The 25199-nt window shown below is 37.3% G+C and overlaps 1 protein-coding gene across 1 annotated transcript; it reads right to left on the minus strand.

Moving 5' to 3' along the window:
* Window positions 1-15815, minus strand: avpr2aa (arginine vasopressin receptor 2a, duplicate a). The gene is made up of 6 exons (XM_060893418.1): window positions 15482-15815; window positions 8008-8372; window positions 7041-7286; window positions 5824-5970; window positions 4410-5085; window positions 1-1377 (listed from the first exon to the last, which is right to left on the minus strand). The coding sequence occupies exons 2-6, from the start codon at window positions 8368-8370 to the stop codon at window positions 1184-1186; spliced, it is 1626 nt and encodes a 541-aa protein (XP_060749401.1). The 5' UTR covers window positions 8371-8372; window positions 15482-15815; the 3' UTR covers window positions 1-1183.
* Between the last annotated feature and the right edge of the window lie 9384 nt (window positions 15816-25199).

Below are 25199 nucleotides of genomic sequence, written 5' to 3' on the forward strand. Positions count from 1 at the left end.
TTTTGGGAAAATATGTTTTATGATTAAAACAACATGACGTGTTTACATACAATTATTGCACTTTAATAAATTACAATATCAATAAAAAAAAATCCATCTATGCTCAGGAAATCCATTCACACATTATAAATGGGGAGATTTCTCATGTCTAACATGCAGTTTATGGGCCTCAAAGAGGAGATTTGTGCTTTTACAGAATAAACTGAAGAACATGACTGCAAGAGAAGGAGGAATCTCTCAAAGGCACTTTTTTTTTGCCCTAGCATTGTTATTACATTATTTTTTTTAAAACATATCTTAATATCAGTTATGTTTATGAAGGCTGCTTGGTCCATAAATATTTATTGTAGAAGATTTAATGTGACAATATTATAGTGAGAATATGATGTCATCAAACAGTCAAGCTGTAGATCCTGTGTAATACTCAATGTACCAAGGTACCAGGTTTATAAAATTAGCTTTGAATAAAATCATTTAATTGATTAAAACTTCATTATCCCTGATGTCTTCAGTATGTGTACATATGAGATATGTTCCTGTTTTCTTTTTTTTCTCTCCACTCCATGTTCTGTCCATTCATTCCATGTTTTTCACATTTGTGCGTCACTCATCACCACCACTTTAGAAGTTGTCTTTTTATAGAGTTTCTATGAATGACTCATTCTTCTCACTGATGCTTTCCATCATCCTCAAATGTGAGATGTAGCAGAAACACAGATAAGGAATAAAAATGGAGTGATAAATGATGCTAGGGAATGTCTTGGGTGCAGGCTGAGGTCAGGTTTCTTCCATTTTCATCGAGAAGTCTTAAGCAGGCTTTACATTCTCTTGGTTCAAGAGTTCTTGGATTCAATAAAATGTGTCATATATACAGCTTCTAATTCACTTAGTTTAGTTTTAAAGGTTTAAGCATTTGGTCTTCATAAGTTTAGATTGAAATGTCTCAAGTATCTCAAGTATATTTTTGTAGATATGATACAACATTTCTATGTTCATATCATGACCTTGTTCTCTTGGTCAGTGTAGTATATAATCCACAATATGCTCCTTCCAATCGCACAGGTAGCTTCAGCTACGTTAAGTCAAACATCTCCCAACAATCAATCTCTCAATGATTCTTCTTCTATGCTTCTTGGCTTGAATACATCGGAGATCTGCTCGTGTGTTAAGTGGCTCAGAATGGTTAGTCCTTGGTGGTGATGGTCGTGTGGATGGCACTGGAGTCATCAGGTACGGAGCCCCTGCGGGTGATTCGAGGCCGGCAACGCAAAAGGGAGACAAGTTCATGAGAGACACTGTTGGAGAAGGCTGTGTAGATCCAGGGATTTGTGCAGGAGTTCAAGCTGGCCAGCAGCATCAGGATAGTAAAGGCCACCCCTGAGAGAGAGAGAGAGAGAGAGAGAGAGAGAGAGAGAGAGAGAGATAAAGAAAGATGGAAGAATGTACGAATGTACAATGTATGCTGCATCAGAATTTATTACCTTTTCACCAAATAGTTCACTGGTACAACTGATAGGAGTACAGCCATTTTTTTAGTGTTGTCTTAATTCTCAGTGAACAATTCCCCTGATTGGACACAATAAACATCCTTATATAACACCCTATATAAAGATATACTGGTAAGAATGTACCATGTTTCAAATCAGGCACTAGTTTTTAAAGAATAAACATACAGTACAAGGAACAAATCAGGAAAATGGTACATCTGCATAAATGTATAACTAATCATCTTTATAAAGCCGTTTTTTATTCTTGCAGAAATTGTAAATACTAATGAATCCTCTGTCTCATTCATTCTTAAACCACTTGAATTTTGCTGAAAACCATGATACCATACAGTTGCATAATACATCATACATAAAACATGAGAAATCTCATGTATCTGGCATCTTTTGACAGTTGGTAGTATTGATGAAGAACGATTAGAGATATAGTTTATTTGATAATTAAATAATGGGTTTGTGCATGATTTTGGCCTCACTAGCCCTGGCCTCTAGGCGGCCCTCAACAAGCATATATTTTGAACTAGATTTGTAAAGTTCGTCGCGACAAACTTTGATGTTGGCTTTGACGAGGCAAGTATTCGCAAAGGCCTGTGCTTTTTGCAGGCGAGTGGACATAAGGGTCAGTGTTACTTTTGGAGGCAAGTGGACAGAAAGATAGGGTGCCAAAACATTTGGAGGCAAGTGGAGACGAGCATGTGACGTCATCCGAATACTCCTGAGGAAGTTCCCCCCTCATTGTGCTGAGTGTTTTGATGTCACATGCCCATGTTGTGCAAAATTTTTTATTTTCACGTGACATAACGTGACGTCACGTGACGTCATTAGAATACACGTGAGGAAGTTCCCCTCATTGTTCTGAGTGTTTTGATATGTCACATGTCCATGTTGTAAAAAGTTTTTTGATTTTGCATATTTTGGGGGCGGGGCTGCGGCACAACCGGAAGGCCAGTCGGTACACCAATTTAAAAATTTGTTCAGAGTATCACCCTAAAGGAGCTGGCCGAGTTTGGTGTATATAGTTCGAAAACTTGCCGAGTTATAAACCTCCAAAGTTTATAATGGGAGTCTATTGGAAAAAAGGCCATTTTGAGACCCGGTACCGGAAGTACCGGTACTCGGATCGCTTAGAAAAGTAATAGCAACAAACATCAGACCAGGATCTACAACATATCCAAATTTGGTGCATGTGGCTCAAAAGCCCTAGGCCGCATTAAATTTTATATATTTTTGTCTAAACTTAACAGAAGGGGGCACGGTGGCTTAGTGGTTAGCACATTCGCCTCACACCTCCAGGGTCGGGGTTCGATTCCCACCTCCACCTTGTGTGTGTGGAGTTTGCATGTTCTCCCTGTGCCTCGGGGGTTTCCTCCAGGTACTCCGGTTTCCTCCCCCGGTCCAAAGACATGCATGGTAGGTTGATTGGCATCTCTGGAAAATTGTCCCTAGTGAATGAGAGTGTGTGTGCCCTGTGATGGGTTGGCACTCCGTCCAGGGTGTATCCTGCCTTGATACCCAATGACGCCTGAGATAGGCACAGGCTCCCCGTGACCCGAGGTAGTTCGGATAAGCGGTAGAAGATGAATGAATGAATGAATGAACTTAACAGAATCTTGGCTTTTACAAAGCCAACATAATAAGTGGTCATTTCACTACACAGCACATTACATAGAACACAAATGAATGAATGTAAATCGGCTGATTCCATCATTTCCATGTGGTCTGGTTGTAACTTGAGCTAAAAAAAAAACGAAACACATTTTAAGTCTGTGACTCATTGGTGTCTAATCTTATCTGCAAAAGGATTGCCGTCGATACAAGATTTGTCCAATCAAGTCAAAGCCACCAGTTTCCACCAGTTTCATCAGTTGATCTTGTCTTTCAATAGACCATCAGCTATAGCGTGTTTGGAATAAATACCTGCATCCACACCAGCCTTTTTTTCTGTTAAGCGTGGAAAATATCTGGTCTAATGGGTCAGATTTTGGTTCAGACTCCAAAATAAGATGGACAATACGTGAGCTGGCAAGATAAAACGCAAGAACAAAGCCTATGTTTTATATTCTACGCAAATCTTAATTATGAATATTAATGTAGTGTTTTATTTTGCATCTGTTGGGATGAGAGACAGGGCACTCAGGGCTTCATGCTTTGGTTCACGCGTAGGGCGGTGGTGAGTGAGGACCTGATTAGGTTCCTGCCCAGAAACCCATTATTTACTAATCTGTCCCTGAAACCACATATTCATAAACACCCAAATAAAACCGGCTCTTTATTGGTGCCGGTATGTGTGGAAAGAGATGGAAAGTCTGCAAGACAACAGAAAAGGTCTACAGTCAGAATTATTATAATGCACTGACCACATCTACCAGTATTACCTGTCATACAGGAACAGCACAATGGGCACTGAACACACACTGTACACACAACACTCTGTTCCTCAGATGTTTCATTTGGACAGTCGCGTCCATGCTGCTAGCTTTAGTGTTCATTGTATGTACAGTTTCATACTGCCATTGTGTTGTATTGTATTTACTGAGTCTAAATGGCACAGCACTGTATTTAACTTACTCTCTTCTATCTTACGTTTTATATGCTCTGTCTATTTCTGATCTTGTACTGCATGTAGCTAGAAAAAATGTAGATGGTAATAAAGCTGTCTCAAACTCTACTAACTTCTAGCCTGGAAAAATGTAAAGAGGAGCCTGAAATAAGAAAATCAGTCAGATTAAATACATTTAAAATACAAGAATTTTAAAGTTGTTTTTAGTTTAAAATGTTAGAAACTACACCTTTTATTGCATTTGCTTGCAATATTAAATGTAACATGTAGTCCATGTTATATGTAGTTAAATGTAGTTATAGTTATACGGGACAATGATGGGTTTTGTCAGTCAGTCAACTCACCATTATCTGGTGGGTTTGGGTCCCAAGCAGCCCAGAGCTGCACTGTGAAGTAGGGTGACCAGCACATGGTATAAACCAGCACTATGACCAGGGTCATCCTGAGTGTTTTGGACATCGCTCTGGATACACCCGGTGGTGGAGGTGTCACGGGGCGTGAAACGGACGATGAAACCTGGACAGGAGGGACTGAACTGCAAATCTCCAAAGAGTCCTCAAATAAATTAACACAGGGCTCAGTGTAATCAACGGAAGTCCAATAACAATCATCAGCCCCTTCAGAAAGATGTCTAGAGCTCAAATGAGCTGCTGAGTTGCTCTGAGTTAAAGGAGCATGTGTATGAGAGAGTGTGTGAGGCAGTACATCAGGGGATTGAGTGCTGTATTGTAGCTCATTTTCACCCTGAAAGGGACAGTCACAGCAGTCTGGCTGCGGTGCATGCTGGGAGTTGCGGGCATTGCAGTACGACTGGGATGAGTCACTTTTGTTTCGTCGATGAAATCCTCTACGGGATTCTCTCAAGGTGGATCCTCTTCCTCTCTCCCTTTCTCTTGTTTTGTCGCTCTGACTTCGCAGACTGGGCATGCGGAAGATGACTAGATTTTTTTTCGAGTCAGATGACACCACCCGCTTTGACTTCAGGTAGATGTTGTCACGAATCTCCCTGAAAATTCGGACCTGGGAGGAACGCAGTTGTGTCAGTTACCAAGATGATATGACTTTCTGTTCTATCAGTTTAAATCCTTCTATTTGGTACTGTATTTATTTCTGTTATTGCTGTCTACATTTCTCTTTCAACTTCTCATTTTGGTTTACTTTTTTTTACAAGTTTAATCCTTCAGGGATTTCTTGGAAGCAGGGACATTATATCCTGCTTAGTCTCCTTGTTCCGTATCATTTTCCATTTGATGATGTTTCTATACATTATGTGGAGTCTTGCATGTTCTCCCATGTACTTGCTTTTCCCCAGGGTTCACCTATCTCCTTTAACCTGAATAAAATATCCCTGTATGTAGACTGGCTACTGTAATCAATCCAGTCTACTGTGTACTGTGTTACATTAACAAATGAACGATATATTGTGTGTATAATGTTACCCTAAAATAACATCCACAAAAAGACGGAGCACATTATTTGATACTGAAATTCACATCAATATGTTATACATCTTTATTCTCCCAACGCTAAAATACTGACAATAACTAGGGCACATTTTAGCCTCACAATACAGTACCACTCTACTATTTTTATTGGTTTCATGATCATACTTTAGTGTGCATTATTTGATTTGGGACATTTCCTGTCAAATCCCTTTCTATAAAGCAATCGTTTCACTCTGCCTAATATATTCGAAGTCAAATAATCAACGTTTATCTTCTAGCAATATTATAGAAGATTCGAGAAGATTTGCATTACCTGGCACACCATGATGATGAAGGTAGGAAGGATGAACACAGCCAGAGTCATCCATGTTACATAGGCTTTCAGACCCCATGGCTTAACAAATTGTCCCCAACACTCAAATTCCCCTGGATTTATTTCAGACTTGGAGAAAATGAACACCTAGGGAAAAACAAGGGGTGTTGGAGGCTAAAATTGTACTATATATTAATTATCTCTTAGGATAAGAGGAAGGTATACATCAAGACTGTTTTCTGTTCTGGCACTGAGGTGGTGGAATGAACTTCCTCTAAATGTCCAAACAGCAATGGCTATCTTCAAACGATGGGTGAAGACCTACCTTTTCCTCAAACACTTAAACTAGCTCTTATTTACCCTGTTTTATTTTGTATATTAAAAAAAGGGGCACGGTGGCTTAGTGGTTAGCACGTTCGCCTCACACCTCCAGGGTTGGGGTTCGATTCCCGCCTCCGCCTTGTGTGTGTGGAGTTTGCATGTTCTCCCCGTGCCTCGGGGGTTTCCTCCGGGTACTCCGGTTTCCTGCCCCGGTCCAAAGACATGCATGGATTGGCATCTCTGGAAAATTGTCCGTAGTGTGTGATTGTGTGAGTGAATGAGTGAATGAGTGTGTGTGTGTGTGCCCTGAGATGGGTTGGCACTCCGTCCAGGGTGTATCCTGCCTTGATGCCCGATGACGCCTGAGATAGGCACAGGCTCCCCGTGACCCGAGGTAGTTCGGATAAGCGGTAGAAGATGAATGAATGAATGAATGAATGAATGAATATTAAAAAAAGGTTTAAGATTGATGGTGTCCTAAATCTGTAGCCTAGTGAACAAATGTTAATGTATTCATCGATAGAGACTTTATAGCTCTAATCTACGTCGCTCCAGATAAGGGTGTCGGCAAAATGCAGCAAATGTAAATGAAGTGGTTGAAGATAACGTCTTTAGTTTTTAGATGCTTATGAACAAGCACTTGGAGCATCTCGGAGAGCAGAAATGGGATTGATATCAGCATTTACTTTGAATTTAGAAATAAATTCAAAAATTTTTGGGGTGTTTTGGAAAACAGAAATACTACGAAAAACTACAATTCTTAAAGTCCAGAATGTCTATTTTCATACACCACTCTGGAAACACATCTCTCCTAAGGATTAATACATAAGCAGATATATTTTTCTATTATTGAAGTCACTAATGAATGAAATCCTGAGTAGAGTAAGGTCTCATACCTGTGGGACACTAAGCACTAGAGACAGACCCCAGGCCACCATGATGGGTGTGTTCCAGCGTGAGATTGCCGCTAGCCTGTAGGCCTGAAGGGGGCAACATATGGCGTAATGGCGGTCCACTGTCATAGCAACAATCATGTAGGAGGAAGCAAACATGCCAACGATCTGCATGTATTTCACTGAGCGGCACAACACGTCAGGACCCTGGAACTTCTCCGTAATGTCCCACACTAGCTGAGGGAGAACCTGGAGTGTTGTGAAGAACATTAGTTTTTTGATGTTTCATGGTATGCATCAATTTAATCTTTTTTTATATACTTTAATAATAAAATGGTGGATGATCCATTTATAAATGAAAAAGTAAATCATTTTGTGGCACGCTGTTATGGAAATATAATTCATTTCCTGATGGTACTGGCATCACACTATCCAGCTGTTGATTATTTTCTTATAACAATAGCACATACCATTGTGTTTTATTCCCTATTATTATTCTACTTTCCAAAATTCAGAACTCTGTGACCAATAGGAGAAAATAGACCTAAGAATATCTCCAGTAAATGAAAGAAATCTGTGGTTTAAAACTAATATTGTGGTTTGGTGGCAATCCTACTTGATGGTGTATTGAACACAAGAACAAACAAAGACTTATGACTCACTTTACTGAGCTGATGTTTTTAAACTGACGGTTTAAATGAATCGACCTGCTTTTCTTGATTATTCTCATTAGCTACTCTGAATGAGCATCAAATCTATTGTGCAGGCCACAATTTCAACTGATTAGTTGGAAGTAAATGAGAATCATGATATTTAGAAATGTGCTGAAAAACTAATCCAAATCAAATAGGCCAAAAAGGTACACATGGAGTCCTGATAAATGCTACTAATTATTTACTCAAAATGTACTCATCAGGATTGTAATTTACTTTTCAGCCTGTAATAAGAGTTTTTTTCAAAAATGGCGCACCTGAAAAAAGGCCACCACCAGGTCAGCCACACAGAGGTTAACCATGAAAAGGTGCATGGGAGCGTTGTGTTTGCGCCTCCGCAGCAGAACCCACAGCACAAAGCTGTTGCTCAGTGTGGTGAGCGCCAGGATTAGGCTCAGGATGCCAATCTCCGCTTGCGCCAGTGCCATATCCCGCACCCTGACTGCAAGAGGTGCATTAGTGGTCCCTGCTGAGCTGTTTTGAAGCAGCCAGAAATACGATCCGCCACCATACGAACCGTTCAGCCCGATGTTTTCGCGGGAGGTAACTGAAGAGGTGTTCCATGCAGGCATTGTGCGATCAGGACCATGCCAACCAGCTTCCTCTGCATCAGTCTCCATGTCTGTAGCAGAAACAAACTTTCACACTTTTTGGCATGTGGTAATAAAATGGCTTCCTAAAGTAACCTAGAGTGTGCATGAGCTTCTAGTAAGATAAAAATGGGTGATGCTGTTACTAATAAATGCTATTATTAAATAAATGGCTGAATAGATCATCTCTTTTTACAAAATGATCTCTATTTTTGAATTTTGAAATTTGTTTAATTTCACACATGTCTTTAAAGAACCTATCACTCTCTTTCGTTATTTATCTCTTTATTTCTCTCTCTCTCCCTCTCTCTCTCTCTCTCTCTCTCTCTCTCTCTCTCTCTCTTCTCTTTGAGGGCCTCTTTCCCAAAATGGTACCATCTGTGAAAGATTCACAAATCTGCCATTACATCTAATATGCAGGACAAAATTGCTCCCCTGAGGACTGATTTGAGTTCTCACAGAGGCTTAAACAGACACAAACCTTCTCTTTATATTCCCTTGTAAAGCTTCAGCAAATATTTAACCCTCCACCCATGCATTTATTATATTAACTGTGTTTAAACGATTGCACAGACTTATCTAGATTCCTGCTTGGAAAATATGATATGATTTTCATCTAGACCATGATAAATAAGGACAGCCTTAATTAACACAAGCATATTCATGTTTTGATGTATACCGAAGAAGAGTTTTAAAACAATTGAGGCCATTCAGCGAAGGAGTATACGAACTCATATTAGCTACTTATGGAACTTCTTTTACTGGCAGGAAACTCAACGAAATGTTTGCTGAAGCTGCTGATCATTCCTGTGCCGCAATTAGGAGGTATTTTGGCTTGTTTCTTTATACAAATCTGTTTCAGTTTGTCTATAATTTTAGGATGTCTTGCTTGAATGGCCTGCTTCAGATCACGCCACAATGCGTCAATGTGATTGAAGAAAGGTCTCTCACTTGGCTGTTCTGAAATATAGATTCAAAATGAAAAAACTTCTTGTGCTTGTGCCACTCTGGTGTTTATTACTACTCTTCGGTTTCAGATGTTGCATGACGACTTCTTTTGTTGTACATTACAGACTACAGCCTGACTTTTGTGCTATATTGTGACCTCTACTGTAGAAGTCAATGCTCCCCTGGGTGAGGTTGAGGTTGAGGTTGTGGTAATCTTATTCAACTATCAAAGTTGGTAGAAAATAACAAGTGTACAACCACTGAAAAAGTTGGCTAAAATCCAGTTGGTCTTTAAGTAAATTTAAAACTGGCAGCAAAATTTTTCTTTCCTCTGTTTCCTTTGTAATAACTTCACATGAATCCTTTTTTTTTTTCTTAATGTAGACTTACGGACATTCTGCACCCTTAGCTGATGTTAGTAACATGCCTGTTTCTAGGAAGGTGTTATATTTCTTTGCTAGGTTTCTATGACAGGAAGAAGGGCGATGGATAAAATGGTAGCCCGAGTACTCGGGGCAAACAGATATTGTGTCTTAGTTCCTTGTTCATTCTTGCTTTGTAGACTAAAAGAGGAAATATTGACTTTTGCAAGACACTAGGTTTCATTTGATACGTATGTTTAAACATGATGCGTTTCACCTTGATGCTGTAATTTTCATTACATGCATCATCGGTGGAATCTTTTCAGGCAGGATTAAGAAAACGGAGCTAAATAAAGTTTGACACACAGCCATCATATAAATCAAATAATAGATTTTACACCAAAGATATTTGGATGTTCTCCTTGCTTTTTTCTTAGTCCTTTTTAACACACCAACTAGCTAGCTAGCTTGCTCTATGTTATTCCATTACATCAGCTCACTTTTTAGTCATTTAGGTTTCCAGACACTCAAAACATGATATTGGGCAACATATTAGAGCTAATGATGTGTCCACTGCTGACAGGGATTTTACAACCCTCCCTTTCAAATGTTCATTCCTAGGATGAGCAGTCGTGGTGATAAAGGTCTTTTATTTTATTTGGGGGATGTGGTAGCCTAGTGATTAAGGTTTTGGACTACTGATTGGAAGGTGGTGAGTTCAAATTCCCGTGTCCACCAAACTGACACTGCATGCCCCTTGATCAAGGTCCTTAACCCTCTATTGCTCAGTTGTTTAAAATGAGGTAAAGTCACGCTGGAAAAGAGTGTCTGCCAAATGCTACTGTATAAATGTAGTATATACTGTATACCATATATGAGGAGAATCTTTATCATATTTGATCCTCTTTGCATTATAATTTGAGTTAGGCCAAAGGCAATCCCCAAAAGACTGATGAGGTTCAAGAAAGAAGAGCCTACAAAATACACCTGAAATAAAAGGAGATTAAAGCTCAAAGACTGAAGGAAGTATATAAGTATGGGGATAAGTCTAGGATTAAAAAAAATCAAAGGAAGAAATACACAGGAAAAACAGACTAGACAAACATTGTAGGATAAGTTTAAGGACTGATGAAAGTTAATGAGATAGACAATTAAACACAGGTGCAGACAGAAAATAATGGGCACGCACAGGAAGGGTGGTAAAAGAAGAAGCGTTAAAACCCAGAAGGCATACAGGAAACTTCTGTGACATTGATGTCTGTTAAATCAGGTCTTTTGTAAGTATTATAAGCTTCAACAAGTCTCAAAATGCTTTTTTGATTAGAAGAGACCTCACTTTTCATTATCAGGGATATTGTATACAGTGTAGCCTTTCCTATACCATAGAGCACTATAAATGCACTCATGTACATATATCCTCACATACTAAAAGTATACCTTTTTCAATAATGTACTATAAACATATTATAAGCGCAATAGCCATATTCCTAACTAAAGGTATATATTCATGCTATACATGCTATGAACAAGCCGTATCTCTGAAAAGTGTGCATGAGCTTCTAGTAACATAAAAAAGAGTAATGTTGTTACTAATAAATGTTATTGTTATTAAATCAATGGCTGAATAGATCATCTCTTTTTACAAAATGATCTGAATAAAGGTTCATCTTTATCATTCAACATTGGTGAAGGTTTTATTCTGTTCTGGGTTGCAGTGTGTCTGGTGGGAAAATACACCCCTGATGGGATGCATGAGAACCATGCACTTACACATTCACACACTTTTCACACAAATCAACATTCTGGAAGGGAGATTTCCATAAGACAACTAAAGCGGCCCCATTTTTTTCCACTGCACACGTATCATGGCTAACTAACAGAGGACAGAAGAAGTCGATCCTTCACATCATTAGAATTGAAATAAACAATTTCACGAACATAGATCAAATGTTTCCAGGACAAATACCAAGCTTTAAGTTTCAGATCAGTTTTAAATCAGTCCCTCTGGTATCTTGTGATCTTGCAAGTTAAAAAAATGAACTGCGATATTCAGAGGATATTTTTCTTTAATGGCTGCACATTTTCTGCATATTTATACTAAGACGTGTCATGTGACATCATCACAACACGCATTGAACCAAAGCCTTCATCAGTTCACGAGTGGCAAACATGAGTGCAACTACAGAAAGTCATTACTTGTAACTAGTATGTGACTTCACTGGGAGAATAAAAGAAGAATCATTGTGCTTCCTTGTTAAATATTTCCAATTCTCTAACCCTAATAATATTTTTCTGCAAAAAAAAAAATTGAGAAAGACGTAGTTAATGTAAGTAATACCTGAATTTAGTATAAGTTATATAAGTTATAGTCAAATTATACAAATGATATAGTCAACAACCACGCCTCAAATCAAGTCAGCCAATCATGTGGCAGCAGCTCAATGCTTAATAACATGCAGCTACAGGTTAGCTAGCTAACTTTAGTCAACCTTAGTTAGTTAGACTCTATTTGTTGTTGTCAGGCAGGCTGCTGATGCTCTGGGATTTATTCAATAGTCTTTAGAGTTTATAAAGTATAGTGGAAGGGAAAAATGCTTCCAGTTAAAGAATCACTTTTTGCAGCCGTGGTGATCAGAAAAGCATCTCTGAATACACAAGATATCCAATCTACAGGAGAGCACAAGCTTTGAGAAATGTCCCCATTGTGGGACGAATAAAGGTATAACTTAAGCTCAACATTACTGTGCTGATTTGAGATTAAAAAAATGTCAGCTGGTCTGCTGAAGAATTTGAGATCAACTGCATGAATCCATCAACACAATCTTTAAAGACACTACTGGACGCTTCTTCTTAGGTCTGATAAATTCCAAAAATTCCAAAAAGCAATTTCAAACCTTAAATGACCAGGTATTTGAATAAATCCTCCAGCTGCATACAATTCCTTGCTTGAAGAAGGTCAGATAACCGAATAAAATGGCTGAATGGCCATAACGGTTACCGTTTAGTTCTTGACCAGTAATAAACATATAAACATCAATTTTTTTTCCTTATGCTTTTGTTCACATATATAAAGGCAATATACTGTAGTCATTAAACATCATTTTCAGTGCTGATCATTTTCTTTAAAATATAAATTTCATTTAAAACTTTTGTCATTTCTTTAAAGCTGCTTTGAGACAATGTCCATTGATTAAAGCGATATACAAGTAAAATTGTATGGAACTTAAATGAAACCAATAAACTATTGCAATTTCATTTTTTCCGTGAAAAGATTTTGTTGGTCCACCACCAGACCGTGATCCACCAGCTGACTTAAACCATTTGTCCAAAAAAAATGGGTGTATGTGCTGTTTATTAAGACCTTATTTAATAACGTATCTTCAGTCAGGAATGGAGAATTTCCAATGGGTTCACAAATTTTTGGTCACAGCTGCATCTTTTACCCCTTTGTAAAGCCATATATCTAGTCAATGTTAAACAATGTCTAGGTTCATAACCCAAAGCACTGTCTGAATATAACAAATGAGAAGTGTTTTATTAACTCTACAGAAGAAAGCTGCTGGACGTTTGCAGCTGCACCGTCTCACGGTTCTCCTCAAGGACGTTTGCTAAGAGCTTCTGTCTGCTGCCTGATTTCTCAATCTGATTCGTACTCTGTGTTTGCTGACTGAGATTGGAGTGATCTGTGAAGGAAAGATCTCCTTCATCTGTCTTTTACCTCCGTAAGGCTTTGTGTAGAATCTCACACTACAGATTTTGCTCAAGTTGAGCTGACGTATATCAGATATGAGCAAATTACAATGTAGTGTATACACAAACGTTGCGTCTGGGTTTTTCTATACGCTTTTACGTACCGCACTGATAAAGAGACTGATAAGGTAGCACAGGGAAGTGTGGGAAATATGGGCTTGAATTGGGTGTAACCATAGTATGAAAGCAATATAAGTATCACTTTCCTGCTAATTATATTTGAATCATGATAACGATATTGAGATCGAATATTTGAATAGAACTCTGTAAATTGCAAATAAGCCGATTGCTAACGAGCTGATTGGCTGACAGTACAAATGAGTTCTTAATGACGCTAGTGTGATAAATTATAAATCATTACCTTCTGTTTGTGACTAAACAGTGTTTATTATTAACCATTAAAGAGAAGAATTATGTGCAAAAATAATAGTTTATTTAATTGTGAAGAAATCTATGCTTTCTTTTATTCATTCATTCATTCATTTCTTGAAACTTAGCAAGGGATTTATCCCAGTTAAGGTCACGCTGAGTCTGGAGCATATACAGAACCATAAATGCACCCCAGACAGGACACCAGTCCATCACAGGACACACACATTTACACATGCTGATATACTGTGATTACAATATTGTGCTTTATAATATTTCATATTTCTGCTGTCTGATTTATTGGATAGCGGTAACATGTCCGAGCGCTGCAAGACTGATGACTTAACACTCGACTGTGCAGCATTAACACAAGCCATTAACGCTAACTGTGTACACATGGGCAAGACAGGGTTAGACAAATATCTGTCCTTTCTCTTCCTTTTTTTTGCTTACTTTTCAGACATTGTTCCGTTATTCTATACTAATAATACTCATTTATACATTGTGTTGTCTTGTACACTTCTCAGTGTCCACTGATGCAATAAACACATAGTTTACTTCTTTTACCTTACATATTTTAGTCATCATGTGATCTAGTGGGGCATTTAAAGACAATGAACACAGTTTTGTATTGTAGTGTATTTTTGCAAGTCATGGCAGGTTAAAGTATAGGGCTATGAAAACAGTGAACAATGAAAAATCTGACAGAAATGAAAGTGACAATGTCACAATGTCACAGTAAGAGAGGTTGAGCCAGAAATATATTTCTTAAAAATGCAAATTATTAAAAAATACTAATAATTTATTTCAAAATAGCTGACTCAATTAATTGAATTTGCTCAGACAAACCAGTTAAAGATTCACTGCTAATTTATTTACAAAAAATATCACATGCAGGTAACTTGCAGGTAGAAAGAGTCCCTACTGTGATGCCTCTCAGGTTCTTTTAGCCTGACCCGTTTTCCACTTTTCACTTCCTGTAATAACTGGCCTAATTTTTGTTAGCCGTGATGTGGAACAGATAAATACATTAGCACATTGACACCAACAAAAAGCTGATCAGCCTTAAGACATGTCTATGGTCACTGTGATATGATCGTTAGGAACGATATTCTTCCTGACAAGCTGCTGTCATCTCTGGTCTGCGTGTGAGTCGTGTCTCAAATTTGATCAAAACCGGCTGCTCACATGATAATGCAGTGTATATGATTACAAGGCTGGTATACAAAGCATGCTCGTCTGAGAAAGATTAACAGTGAGATATTACATGTGCGATGACACGTGAATATATTTTAAAACTCGTATGTTTTCTGAGTTATTTTTTATTCATTTAGTGCTAAATCTAACCTGTGTGCATTACGTCTTAAGTGTCTGCAATCTGGTTTTTACTGCTTAGTCTTTTAGAATTTAGCCACCATATACTCAGAGATTTTGATGTAAGCAAAAGGCTTATCTTTCAAAAAAAAACAAAACTTTGAAGCTACACTCATCGTTACTTCTCTAAGTAATCTTTAAACCTTTCTCCATGTATTTAAGCTAACCCAAACTCCTACAGCAATATATAAACACACACCTATCTGTCACCTATCAATCATTCATTTACTCACCTGATTACTAAACTAGAGTATTGACATTTTTAAGTGACATTAAGAACTAGTTCTCCCACATGCTGTCAATTCTCCTATAGAAGAATCTATATAGAAGGAACTTACTGTTTGTGGTTGTCCTGTCCCAGTTTGTTTATAGTTACTAGGTCCAGCACTTTTACTCCCTCTCTCTACCCGTCCAGCCTTATACAGTACACGTGATTTCCACAGGATTGGTGAACGGAGGTGTGTTATTTCAGCAGCCTTATGTGAACCAGCAAACCCGTTGCCTCATGTTTTGATTTAACCCTTCAAGTTGCCATCACAGATGATATCAAGCAAGATATCCTTTAAATGATCTCAGCACTCTTGAGTAGTGCTAGGACAAGTCCATATATCCCATTCGTAATGGGTGCTACTGCACTGATACAGCAGATTTTGAGCTCAGGCTGCTCTTTCACACTCTCTCTGTCTCTCTCTGACTTGCTCTCTCTCTCTCTCACTCACACTCTCGCTCTCTTTCTCTTCCCTCCCCTCTCTGGTACTCTGGGAGGAGATAGTTAATACAGGTGAACTATAACATAACTCTCTGGCATGTAATGGCCAGGCTGGGTGTTGGGTGTAAGTTTAAACATCTTCCCAGTTTCATTTAAACCAGTTGAGAGAAGAAAGATTTGTGTGTGGTGTGTTGAGTTTACACTGTCTTTCTTTTAATCCACATTAGGTGTGATTCACATACATTGCTCTGCAAAAAGAGGACGAATCAATGAACTAGTAAGGCTAATTATGCGATGTGTTTTTGTTGATTTGCATGACTCACTTTGACTGGACTTGAATTCAATCTGTTTTGAGGGTTTATTTTGTCCTGTGACATAACAAAATAACTCTTTTTTTCAGGGAAGAATTTTGTAGGTCTGAAGGAGAAAAAGAGGTTTTGAGGAGATGTAAATTTGGCTCAGAACCACTGTCGTATCTTTATTTCTGTCCTGGATCAAGAGCATAATGGTGTGTTATGCCAGACAAGCAAAATATATAATTAGCCACAGGAAGTGACACATGTAACCTCACGCGAAACAGCTCTTCTGGGTAGGACTAACACATAGGACGCATTGTCCTCTCTTCATGCTGACAGATACCTCTAGGACATAATTCCTCTACTCAAGAGGACCATATTCATATTTCCTTCACCCTTTTACTATAGAGATCTTGAGCCTTGAGTTAATTTATCCATTTTCCAGATGGTCTTATCAGTGTCCAGAAATAAATCTAACAGCTGGATTCCATGGGGGAAAGCGAAGGTTCCACTAGCGATCCTTTTCTACCCTGTATTTGGTAGTTGGGATGCTGATCGACCCAAAGCACACTTGCAGTAAGCTCTTGACAATTCTTTATAAAGTCATTTGCTTTAGTTTGCCAGGAAAGACACAGAAAAATATTGCAGGCTGGGCTTCATTTCAAAAGTCCATCTCAAATGTCAGTAATTTTGGAAATCAAATCCCAGTGGGGGGAAAAAAGTGGGGTTAAATGGGGTTTAAAAAAATTAACCCATTATACAGAATAGTACTAATATAAGTACTCATAGTACTAATAAGTACTAATCAAACAAAGGAAGTAATTAAATTTTGATTGAGGCTTGAAATATCATATATGTACTGTATAATAAGGCTAAAAAAAAGACATTGTTTATTTATCTTCAGTAACAGCTTTATCCTGCTCATGGTCATGGATCCCAAGTGAAGGGGAAAACACTTTGGGTGGTACGCTAGTCTATCACAGGGCATCATATGCATTCACACATTCATTCACAATTTTGAGACACCAATCCACCAATCAGCATTTCCACTGTGGGGGAAATACATGATTGTATACTAGCAATACATGAGAGCATAACAGACGATGTGACTGGACTTCGCATAGACGATGCAAGAATGGTCACAGCCACATGGTGCTAGGTTTCTAAATATGATTACATTCTTGGTTCATTAAAACAAAAGCAAATACAAAAGCATTGTGGTTCTAGGCTAGAAGTCAGAAAGCAACATCAGACTATTCCAATGTTTGCATTCGTGAGGATAATGTAAACACTAGAAAAACCTTATAGACAGCAAAGCACTACAGGCAGTGGTCAGGAATGGTTCAGAGATGCTCCAAAAAGCTTCCTGGACATTTAACACACACTCTTTCTCAGTAAGGAATCCTGGGCACCTAAAAGTCTCAGCATATTCTCTTTATATTATATATAAAATATTATTTTATTCATTCTATATTCATATTTTATACTCATTCTGTCTATATTGTATCTCATCGTCTGCATTGTTTTCTTGTAGTGTTATTTATGTCTGTACCTTTGAGAGTCACAAACTCCTGGAACCAAATTCCTTGTGTGTTAACACACTTGGCCAATAAATCTGATTCTGATTCTGATTCTCAATAACCTCATTAGGAACACTTAAAACCTTCCAAGCACCCGTATGTATTATTACACTATTACACTTTTAATAGTAGTGCATATAAAATAAAAGTCGTGCTTTAAATCTTATTCTCCTTCTTCCACTTTAATGTTATATATGTAAAGTAGTCTATCTATTCTCTCTATATCATAAAAAACACAGTGTCACTGAGCACATCATCAGCATAAATTACAAGAAGGGGCTGATATCTAGAGTTCTAATGATTTTAATTTATATAAGAACACTCTATCAGATCAATCTGCAAACGGCTGATTTGATATAACTGTTCATATGTATACACGGTAAAACATTTCAAGATGGTTAACTTAGAAACAAAAGTTCACCTGCTGCCTCAAAGACATGAAGAAACTTAACTAGAAGATAACTCAAATTTCCATAGAAGTTAAATGTTACCAAGATACCACAAAGACAAAGTCCTGACACTGGAGACTCCTTACAAAAATCAAAGCATTACCATACATCGATTATAGATTTGGCTTGGTTAAAAAAAAGTTTTTGTAAGTGTATGTAGAGCATTGACTATAAAAAAGACCCTTTTATTGGGTTGTTACTATAGAAATGGTAAGATTTCGTACTATAACAATCGCATGCCGTTAATGTCTGAGCTACTGTTCTAAATTAATCAAAACCAATCAGTATTTAGAATTCAATAGCACGGTGGACTTAAACACCTTAGAGCCTTGCAGTCGTTGTTGTCCTTCGACTGCTTCATGTTCAGGGTTACAACAGTGAACTAATCTTATCCGCATATTTGAATTTGCACAGGTTTTACACCTTATGCCCTTCCTGTTACGACCCTCCCATTTTATCCAGGCTTAAGACCAGCAATGAGAATTACCACCTCAATGGCTAGGTTAGTTCCAAGAAGCTCAAGAATCGAACCCGGTCCACACCGATAAGAAAGCCATTGTGGTGCATATAGAAACAGCAACCATTAACACAGACTCACTTAAACCTTTTCTAATTTTCAACAGGCCAGTTGTGTATAAATGTACACAGTCTTATTTACCAATCCTAGGCATTAACAAGCACACTGCATACATCCATGAGACTGGTTTGATATTATCGTACTTCTATCACCATAAATTCTTCAGTCTAGAAATAAACAGCTATCAAGGCATCGATTACCAGGATTGGTTGCACAAGAACGAGGAGACAAACAAAAATCTGAGCTGTCAAAAGGGCTAGTTTGAGAAACTTTATTAAAAATAAAAAAGAGAGTCAAGAAGAACAGCCATAGGAAAAAGGAGAGAGGCAGGTTGAGAGAGAGAGAGAGAGAGAGAGAGAGAGAGAGAGAGAGAGAGAGAGAGAGAGGGAGAAAGAGTGCAGGGATGGGGAAAAAACATAGATTTGATTAATAGTCCTGTTGCCTGTATCACATTGCACAGAGAGTAAAACCAAACACAATCACGCACACAGACCTAAACAGATATAAACGGCTAATCAAGCAAATCTGACATAAATAATGAGTCTGCATTATGTTGGCAATGCAAAACAGGCCACAGCACCACATTTTCATCCCGCATCATAAAACAGATTGATTTCTGTGTGCAGGTTCATGTGACACAAGAATACACAATCAAGTGACATGGATGTAAGTCAAGTAATAAAAACAGGTTAGGAATCAATAAAACACACACATAAAAAAAAAACAAGAAAAAAAAAACAATAGATTACTCATGCACTGTACATGCGAAAACACACATTTTGGAAACCCCAAAATTTGTCAGTAAAGTTTTATACTAATTTTCTTATTATGTCTATACCCAGTAACTAAAACCAAATACTCCTACTCTAGTAGGTCAAGTCAAATGTTCTCAATGTTGCAGTCTAATCTAGTTTACTAATTCATTGTAATTATATAAAGTTTTACCACAGCACTTTTTTGAATACTCGAAGCTGATTGGTCAGAAGCATGTTACAGGTTCATTGTAACATGCTCTTGCTAATATGTTTGTTAATTGCTAATTGTTTCTATAGCAACACACTTGTACAGAGGTTTGTATGGTGGGTTAAGATCCTTCCGAAGATCTCTGGAAGGAGACATTTAATCTAACATTTATTTATTTAACATGGACCGAGGCCGTAGCTTGATTATTGTTATTATAGTGATCAAATCATACAACCATGGTGGTTTTTTTTAACATTTAAATTGTGACCTCAAATTTAAAATTTGTAAATGATCTATTTGTGAGACTCGTGACCTTGAAGCAGTATCTCATGTTTACCTCAAAAAAACATCTTCAAATAATAATAATAATAATAATAATAATAATAATAATAATAATAACAACAAAAATAATGATCATAGTTGTTATTATTATTATTATTATTATTATTATTATTATTTGAATAACTTAAAGTAAAAAAATAAATAAAAAAATACTTATTATTATTATTATTGTTATTATTTGTAGTTTTTTTGTTTATTTATTTAAATTGTATCTGCAGTAGGATATTTGTCAAACCATTATTCCTATACGATTAAAGATGTGTCTTTATTCAAGCCACAAGGAAGAATTTATGTGCACTTCATTCAACCGTGTACTTGTGGTTACATGCATTTTGGGGCAAGAGCTGACATCATCAAGCATTTTGGGGCAAGAGCTGACATCACCGAGCATTCAGGATGCTCACAAAGATGTTTATTTGTCTGCAGAATGTGGAAAAGTGTGAGTTGAAGAAGGCTCCGTCTATGTGCAAGGTATGAGTATGAGTATGTGAATGAGTCTCTGTGATGGCAGACGAGACAAGAAGGCTAGCCTTGTGGTGTGTTTCGTATTTTCACATGAATAAATCCTGAAATGGTATCATGATCTCATGTGTAATATGGTAGCAATTAATATTGGCCTAAACTGGATGTTATGATTCCTCAGAGCAGGGCACAACCGCACATGCTTTCCATTAGCTTCTTAGTGTATTGTATTAAGAGGATAGAAGATAGATAGAGAAAAACATTACAGATGAAGACGTTCATTTTCAATGCACATTTCAAGGGTTTTCTGTTTTTCAGGGAGCAGGTTTAAGAAATGAGTAATCAGTAGGTCAAGCGCTGCATGAGGAGGACTCTGAGATTGTATAAGATAGCATGAGCATTTAGATCGCATGATATAGAGCTCACTAAAATTAAACGGTCTAACAAAAAGGAGATAACGGTGCAGATGGTGGGAATGATGCAGAGAGTGTCTATATATTTTATCATTTTATATAAAATATCATTTTATATAAAATATATACAGATATATAAAAGTAAGAGAGTAAGAGGCATTTCTTTTAATTTCCTTTAGACTTTTGGAAGGTTTGAGAAGACAATAAATAAAAAAATAATCAGAGTGTGTCATGAGAGATGAGAGAGAATAATCAACCTGGGTGGAACAATAAATGGGTAAAATCTGATTTATATTTGAACATGTCATTGCTTCTTTTCCTTGCAAAATCGACTTTGATATTTTCTTTCCCATATCTGTGCGATATCCGTTCCCAGCTACATGCTGAGAATGTGAACATGGAACAAATCACAGAAACGAGATCTGAATACACACAGCAGTCTGCGCCGTTAGCTACACAACATTTCACCCTTAACCTCTTCCTTCTAATCAACAATGACATGCTAGACATTTATACTTGAGTTCTGACTAAATGATAGTTATGCGTAGTGAATTTCAAAACCCGGCTACATCCAACTGCATGCTAATCAGATCTACAGTAATATTCTTACCGGATACCATACGTGGTATACTGTGTATCAAATATACCACGTAAGAAATGAGCTGGACGCAGCTAGATTGCCGAAATTCAGCGAGACCTTAAAGCAATTATAGTACAAGTCACATTATATAAACACTATGAAAGTGAGCGACATGGGGTTACACACAGTGCATGCTACGTTTACTAAAGTATTTGACAAATATCATGTCTGCAAATTAGCCTACATTAGCAATAAGGATTGCTTAGATACTTCCTGACAGGTCTTTAGACTCATTTCTCTTACAACACGAGGTATTAAATGTCTTTTAGTAACAAAGTTGGATCTATTTGAACAAAATAAAAAGCTTTTTATGCCAAGGTTAATTGTATCACTGTACAGATAGATTTAGACATCGATTTGACTTTTCCTATTTTATTCCCAGAGAAAATAAAAGAGGAAAAAAGAAGCATTTCTAGCTTCCTGCACGTAGCGTGTTTGTTTGTGTTTTTATTTTATTTTTATTTTATTTATTTTATTTTAGATTCATTTATTTTAACATTATTTTTACACAGTTGCTTACATTCACATTTTTTTCCATGTATGATTTAAATGTATGATTAAAAAATAATTGTTACAGTAGGTGGTGTAAAGTATGATTACAAGGACGTGATGGGGATGGTTGGATGAGTTCTGAATTAAATTCTAAGTTTTAAGTTTAAAAAAGTTTTAATGAACCATCCATGATAAGAAATAAAATACACACATGGTCTCAGCAGTTACATAGTTATATAGCATATCATTAGGAAATTGTAACAAGCATTTAAATTGAGTTGCCTGAACAATTGAGTGTTAAGGGCCTTGCTCAGGGCCCCAGGAATAGTAGCTCGGTGGCCCTGGCATTCAAACTCGGTACCTTCCAATCAGTAATCGAACACCTTCACCGCTGCTCCATGGCATTTAAGGGCAAGAGAGACCTGCATTCGATAGAATCAACATTGACAGGTATAAATAAAGCAAATAAATCAACATCTTACCTACAGCCCAATTTATGAAAACACAGATGACTTCTGACATGTTTTTTCCTTCATTGATATTCTCTAGTTCTGTTTGGAGTGTAATGGTCACTGCCAGTACAATACTCCTGTGTTTATGTGTCTCTGCAAAACATTAGCGGATCTATTTAAAACACTGTGTGAAAGTTGATAAAAATCTGCCGGCCGCTCATTCGTCGTGTGTATCTAGCATGTTGAGGCAGCGTAATGTCAATGTCTTATTTTGCCTTTTTTTTCCTTTACGCTCTTATTCATGTGCTCAGCCGCAGGCAAAAGCGAGAACAAGCCATCACTGAGGCAGGGAGTTTTAAAAATACACCCAGATAAGTTAGAAGATAACTTACACATGCCGATTCTTTATTAGATTTTCAGCTAAACAGTTCAGCTGGAGGTGAATGCTAGGGAACTAAATTATCTGTACATTACAATTTTAAAAGATTTTGAAAGATCATACATGGAAGTCTATGGAATGGGCAGGGGTTATTTTAGATGTTCTAGTGGCATAATTATTGTAAAAAGAGGTAAAATAGGACATTACGTGTGATATACACATATCACGCTTGACTGGGTGATTTGTTTGAAAAAACAAAACAAAAAACACCTGGTTCAGCAAGTTATGCTGTGAAACTGTATTTGTAACTTCATGTGAATAATATGTGATAACTAAAGCCATAGATTTTATATTTGTTTGTGGAAATAAAAGGAAAATTATACGAATCATGGTGGAAAATAAACAGAGAAAACGTGAAAATAAAATAATAATGTGAGGGAAAATGTAAACGTTAAATATAAATAAATCTAGTAACAAGAAAAAAATGTCATGCGTAAAAACTATGTGAAAATAAAATACTAAAAAACATTTTGTGACAGTAATTATGTGCACATGTGAAAATAAATATTATTAGTTAATATAAATTCATCATGTGGGGAAAGAAATCCTGTGAAAAGAAATAACATAAAAACAATCACATGAAAATATATGAATTATGTAAAATTCACAAGTGGAAAATAAATACATGTGCACTACATAAAAAATGCTTATGAAGAACCTGATTGTGAATTATTTAAATATTCCTATGTGAAGTTCATCTGCCTCTTCTTTAAGTACAAGGACCAGATTTGCACAGCTGGCACACAGAGGTAAAGAGAGTAAACACCAGGTAGTTAGAGTTAGTGGAGCTCCATGTGCTTTAGATGCATTTCCAGTGTGTTAAAATGGGGAAATGGATGAGAAACCTGAGCTGGACACTAATCAGGACCATAAGTACCAGACAGCTGCTGGATATGTTGGCTGAAGCACTTAAAGCCTGAAGGAGGACACTGGAGTTTGAGAAAAAATGTTTTGGCTGTGTGATGTAGGTATAAGAACCGGTTGGGTGGGAAAATGTGAAGACAATACATTTATCTCTTAGAAATGGCAAGCTAGGAGTCTATTCTGTAAAAGCAGGAATGTGAGTTATGAAATAGGACATTTTTGACTCTGGGCAAGAAAGAGTTAGTAAGTCATGTTAGCTCAGAATTCACACTCACAAGGTTATTTACACCACTGTCGTTGGCACCCTTAAAACTGTCTATTACTGTGTCTAAATACTGCTGTGTGTCTGAAAATACACGGGATTATTGCACTGCAGGGATGTGGTAGCTCAGTGGTTAAGGTGTTGGGCTACTGATCAGAAGGTCATGGGTTTGAAACCCAGGTCCACCAAGTTGCCACTGCTGGGCCCCTGAGCAAGGCCCTTAACCCTCAGTTGTAAGTCACTCTGGATAAGGGTGTCTGGTAAATGCATTATTGCAATGTCATAAAATTATTGCCTGCTTCATATAGTCATATTAAATACTTTTATTTATGTCATATGTTATAACAGATTTCATATGCTAGATATAACAGTATTCAGATGCTAGATATAAATTGAATACTCTTACATGTAAACTGCATCGTATGATATATTAGACATTGGTTTCATGCAACAGGTTTTTTATAGAACATTAAAGCTTTAGCAAAGACCTTAAACATCTCTGTCAGTGTAACTGGTTTAAAATTTCACAGAGGGAAAGTTCATGAAATGTCAACACCTCATTTTTGGGAGGATGTACCAGGCATCATCATAATAAAGCAGGAAAGATTGAAGACTGCAGTCATTTGAGAAGAGTTGCAGGATAACCTGAAAGCAGAAGGAACAACAACTAGTCACATGAGATGCACCACAGTCATCTCTGTTACTACACACCGCACAAACAATACTAAAAATGATACACTGACGTGCACGTCTATAGAAATTCAGACAAATTAGAATACATTCGGGTCGAACAAAACACGAGTGGAGAAAAAAGGGTCGTGTGTATGATACTCTAAACACCATATACACGGTGATGTACGAAGTAATCATGAAGTAATCATGAATTGAGCAACGTACCAGAACATAGAAGAGAATTTAATCTCGTCAGCCAAGAAACAAAATCTGGGTAGAACATGGTCTCAAGTCAACAACTCTAAATATACAGTGAAAAGTACTCAAGAACTCAAGCCTTGTATGGCTTCCTGCCTTGAATCCCATTGATTTATAGAGGATTTTAAAATTGGGACCCTAATAACCTTGGGGAGTTGATGATTTTCCAACACAAACTGGCCAAAA

This window comes from Tachysurus vachellii, chromosome 19, assembly GCF_030014155.1.
Source record: "Tachysurus vachellii isolate PV-2020 chromosome 19, HZAU_Pvac_v1, whole genome shotgun sequence".
Lineage (NCBI taxonomy): Eukaryota > Metazoa > Chordata > Actinopteri > Siluriformes > Bagridae > Tachysurus > Tachysurus vachellii.

What these genes read in the sequence shown, in the direction of transcription:
- avpr2aa (XM_060893418.1), bottom strand. Translation starts at nt 8,370, where the DNA reads ATGGAGACTGATGCAGAGGAAGCTGGTTGGCATGGTCCTGATCGCACA. An exon ending in TGGTGGTGGCCTTTTTTCAG is followed by an intron (nt 7,287 to 8,007) that starts GTGCGCCATTTT and finishes ACAACACTCCAG; the next exon opens with GTTCTCCCTCAGCTAGTGTG. An exon ending in TAGTGCTTAGTGTCCCACAG is followed by an intron (nt 5,971 to 7,040) that starts GTATGAGACCTT and finishes GTTTTTCCCTAG; the next exon opens with GTGTTCATTTTCTCCAAGTC.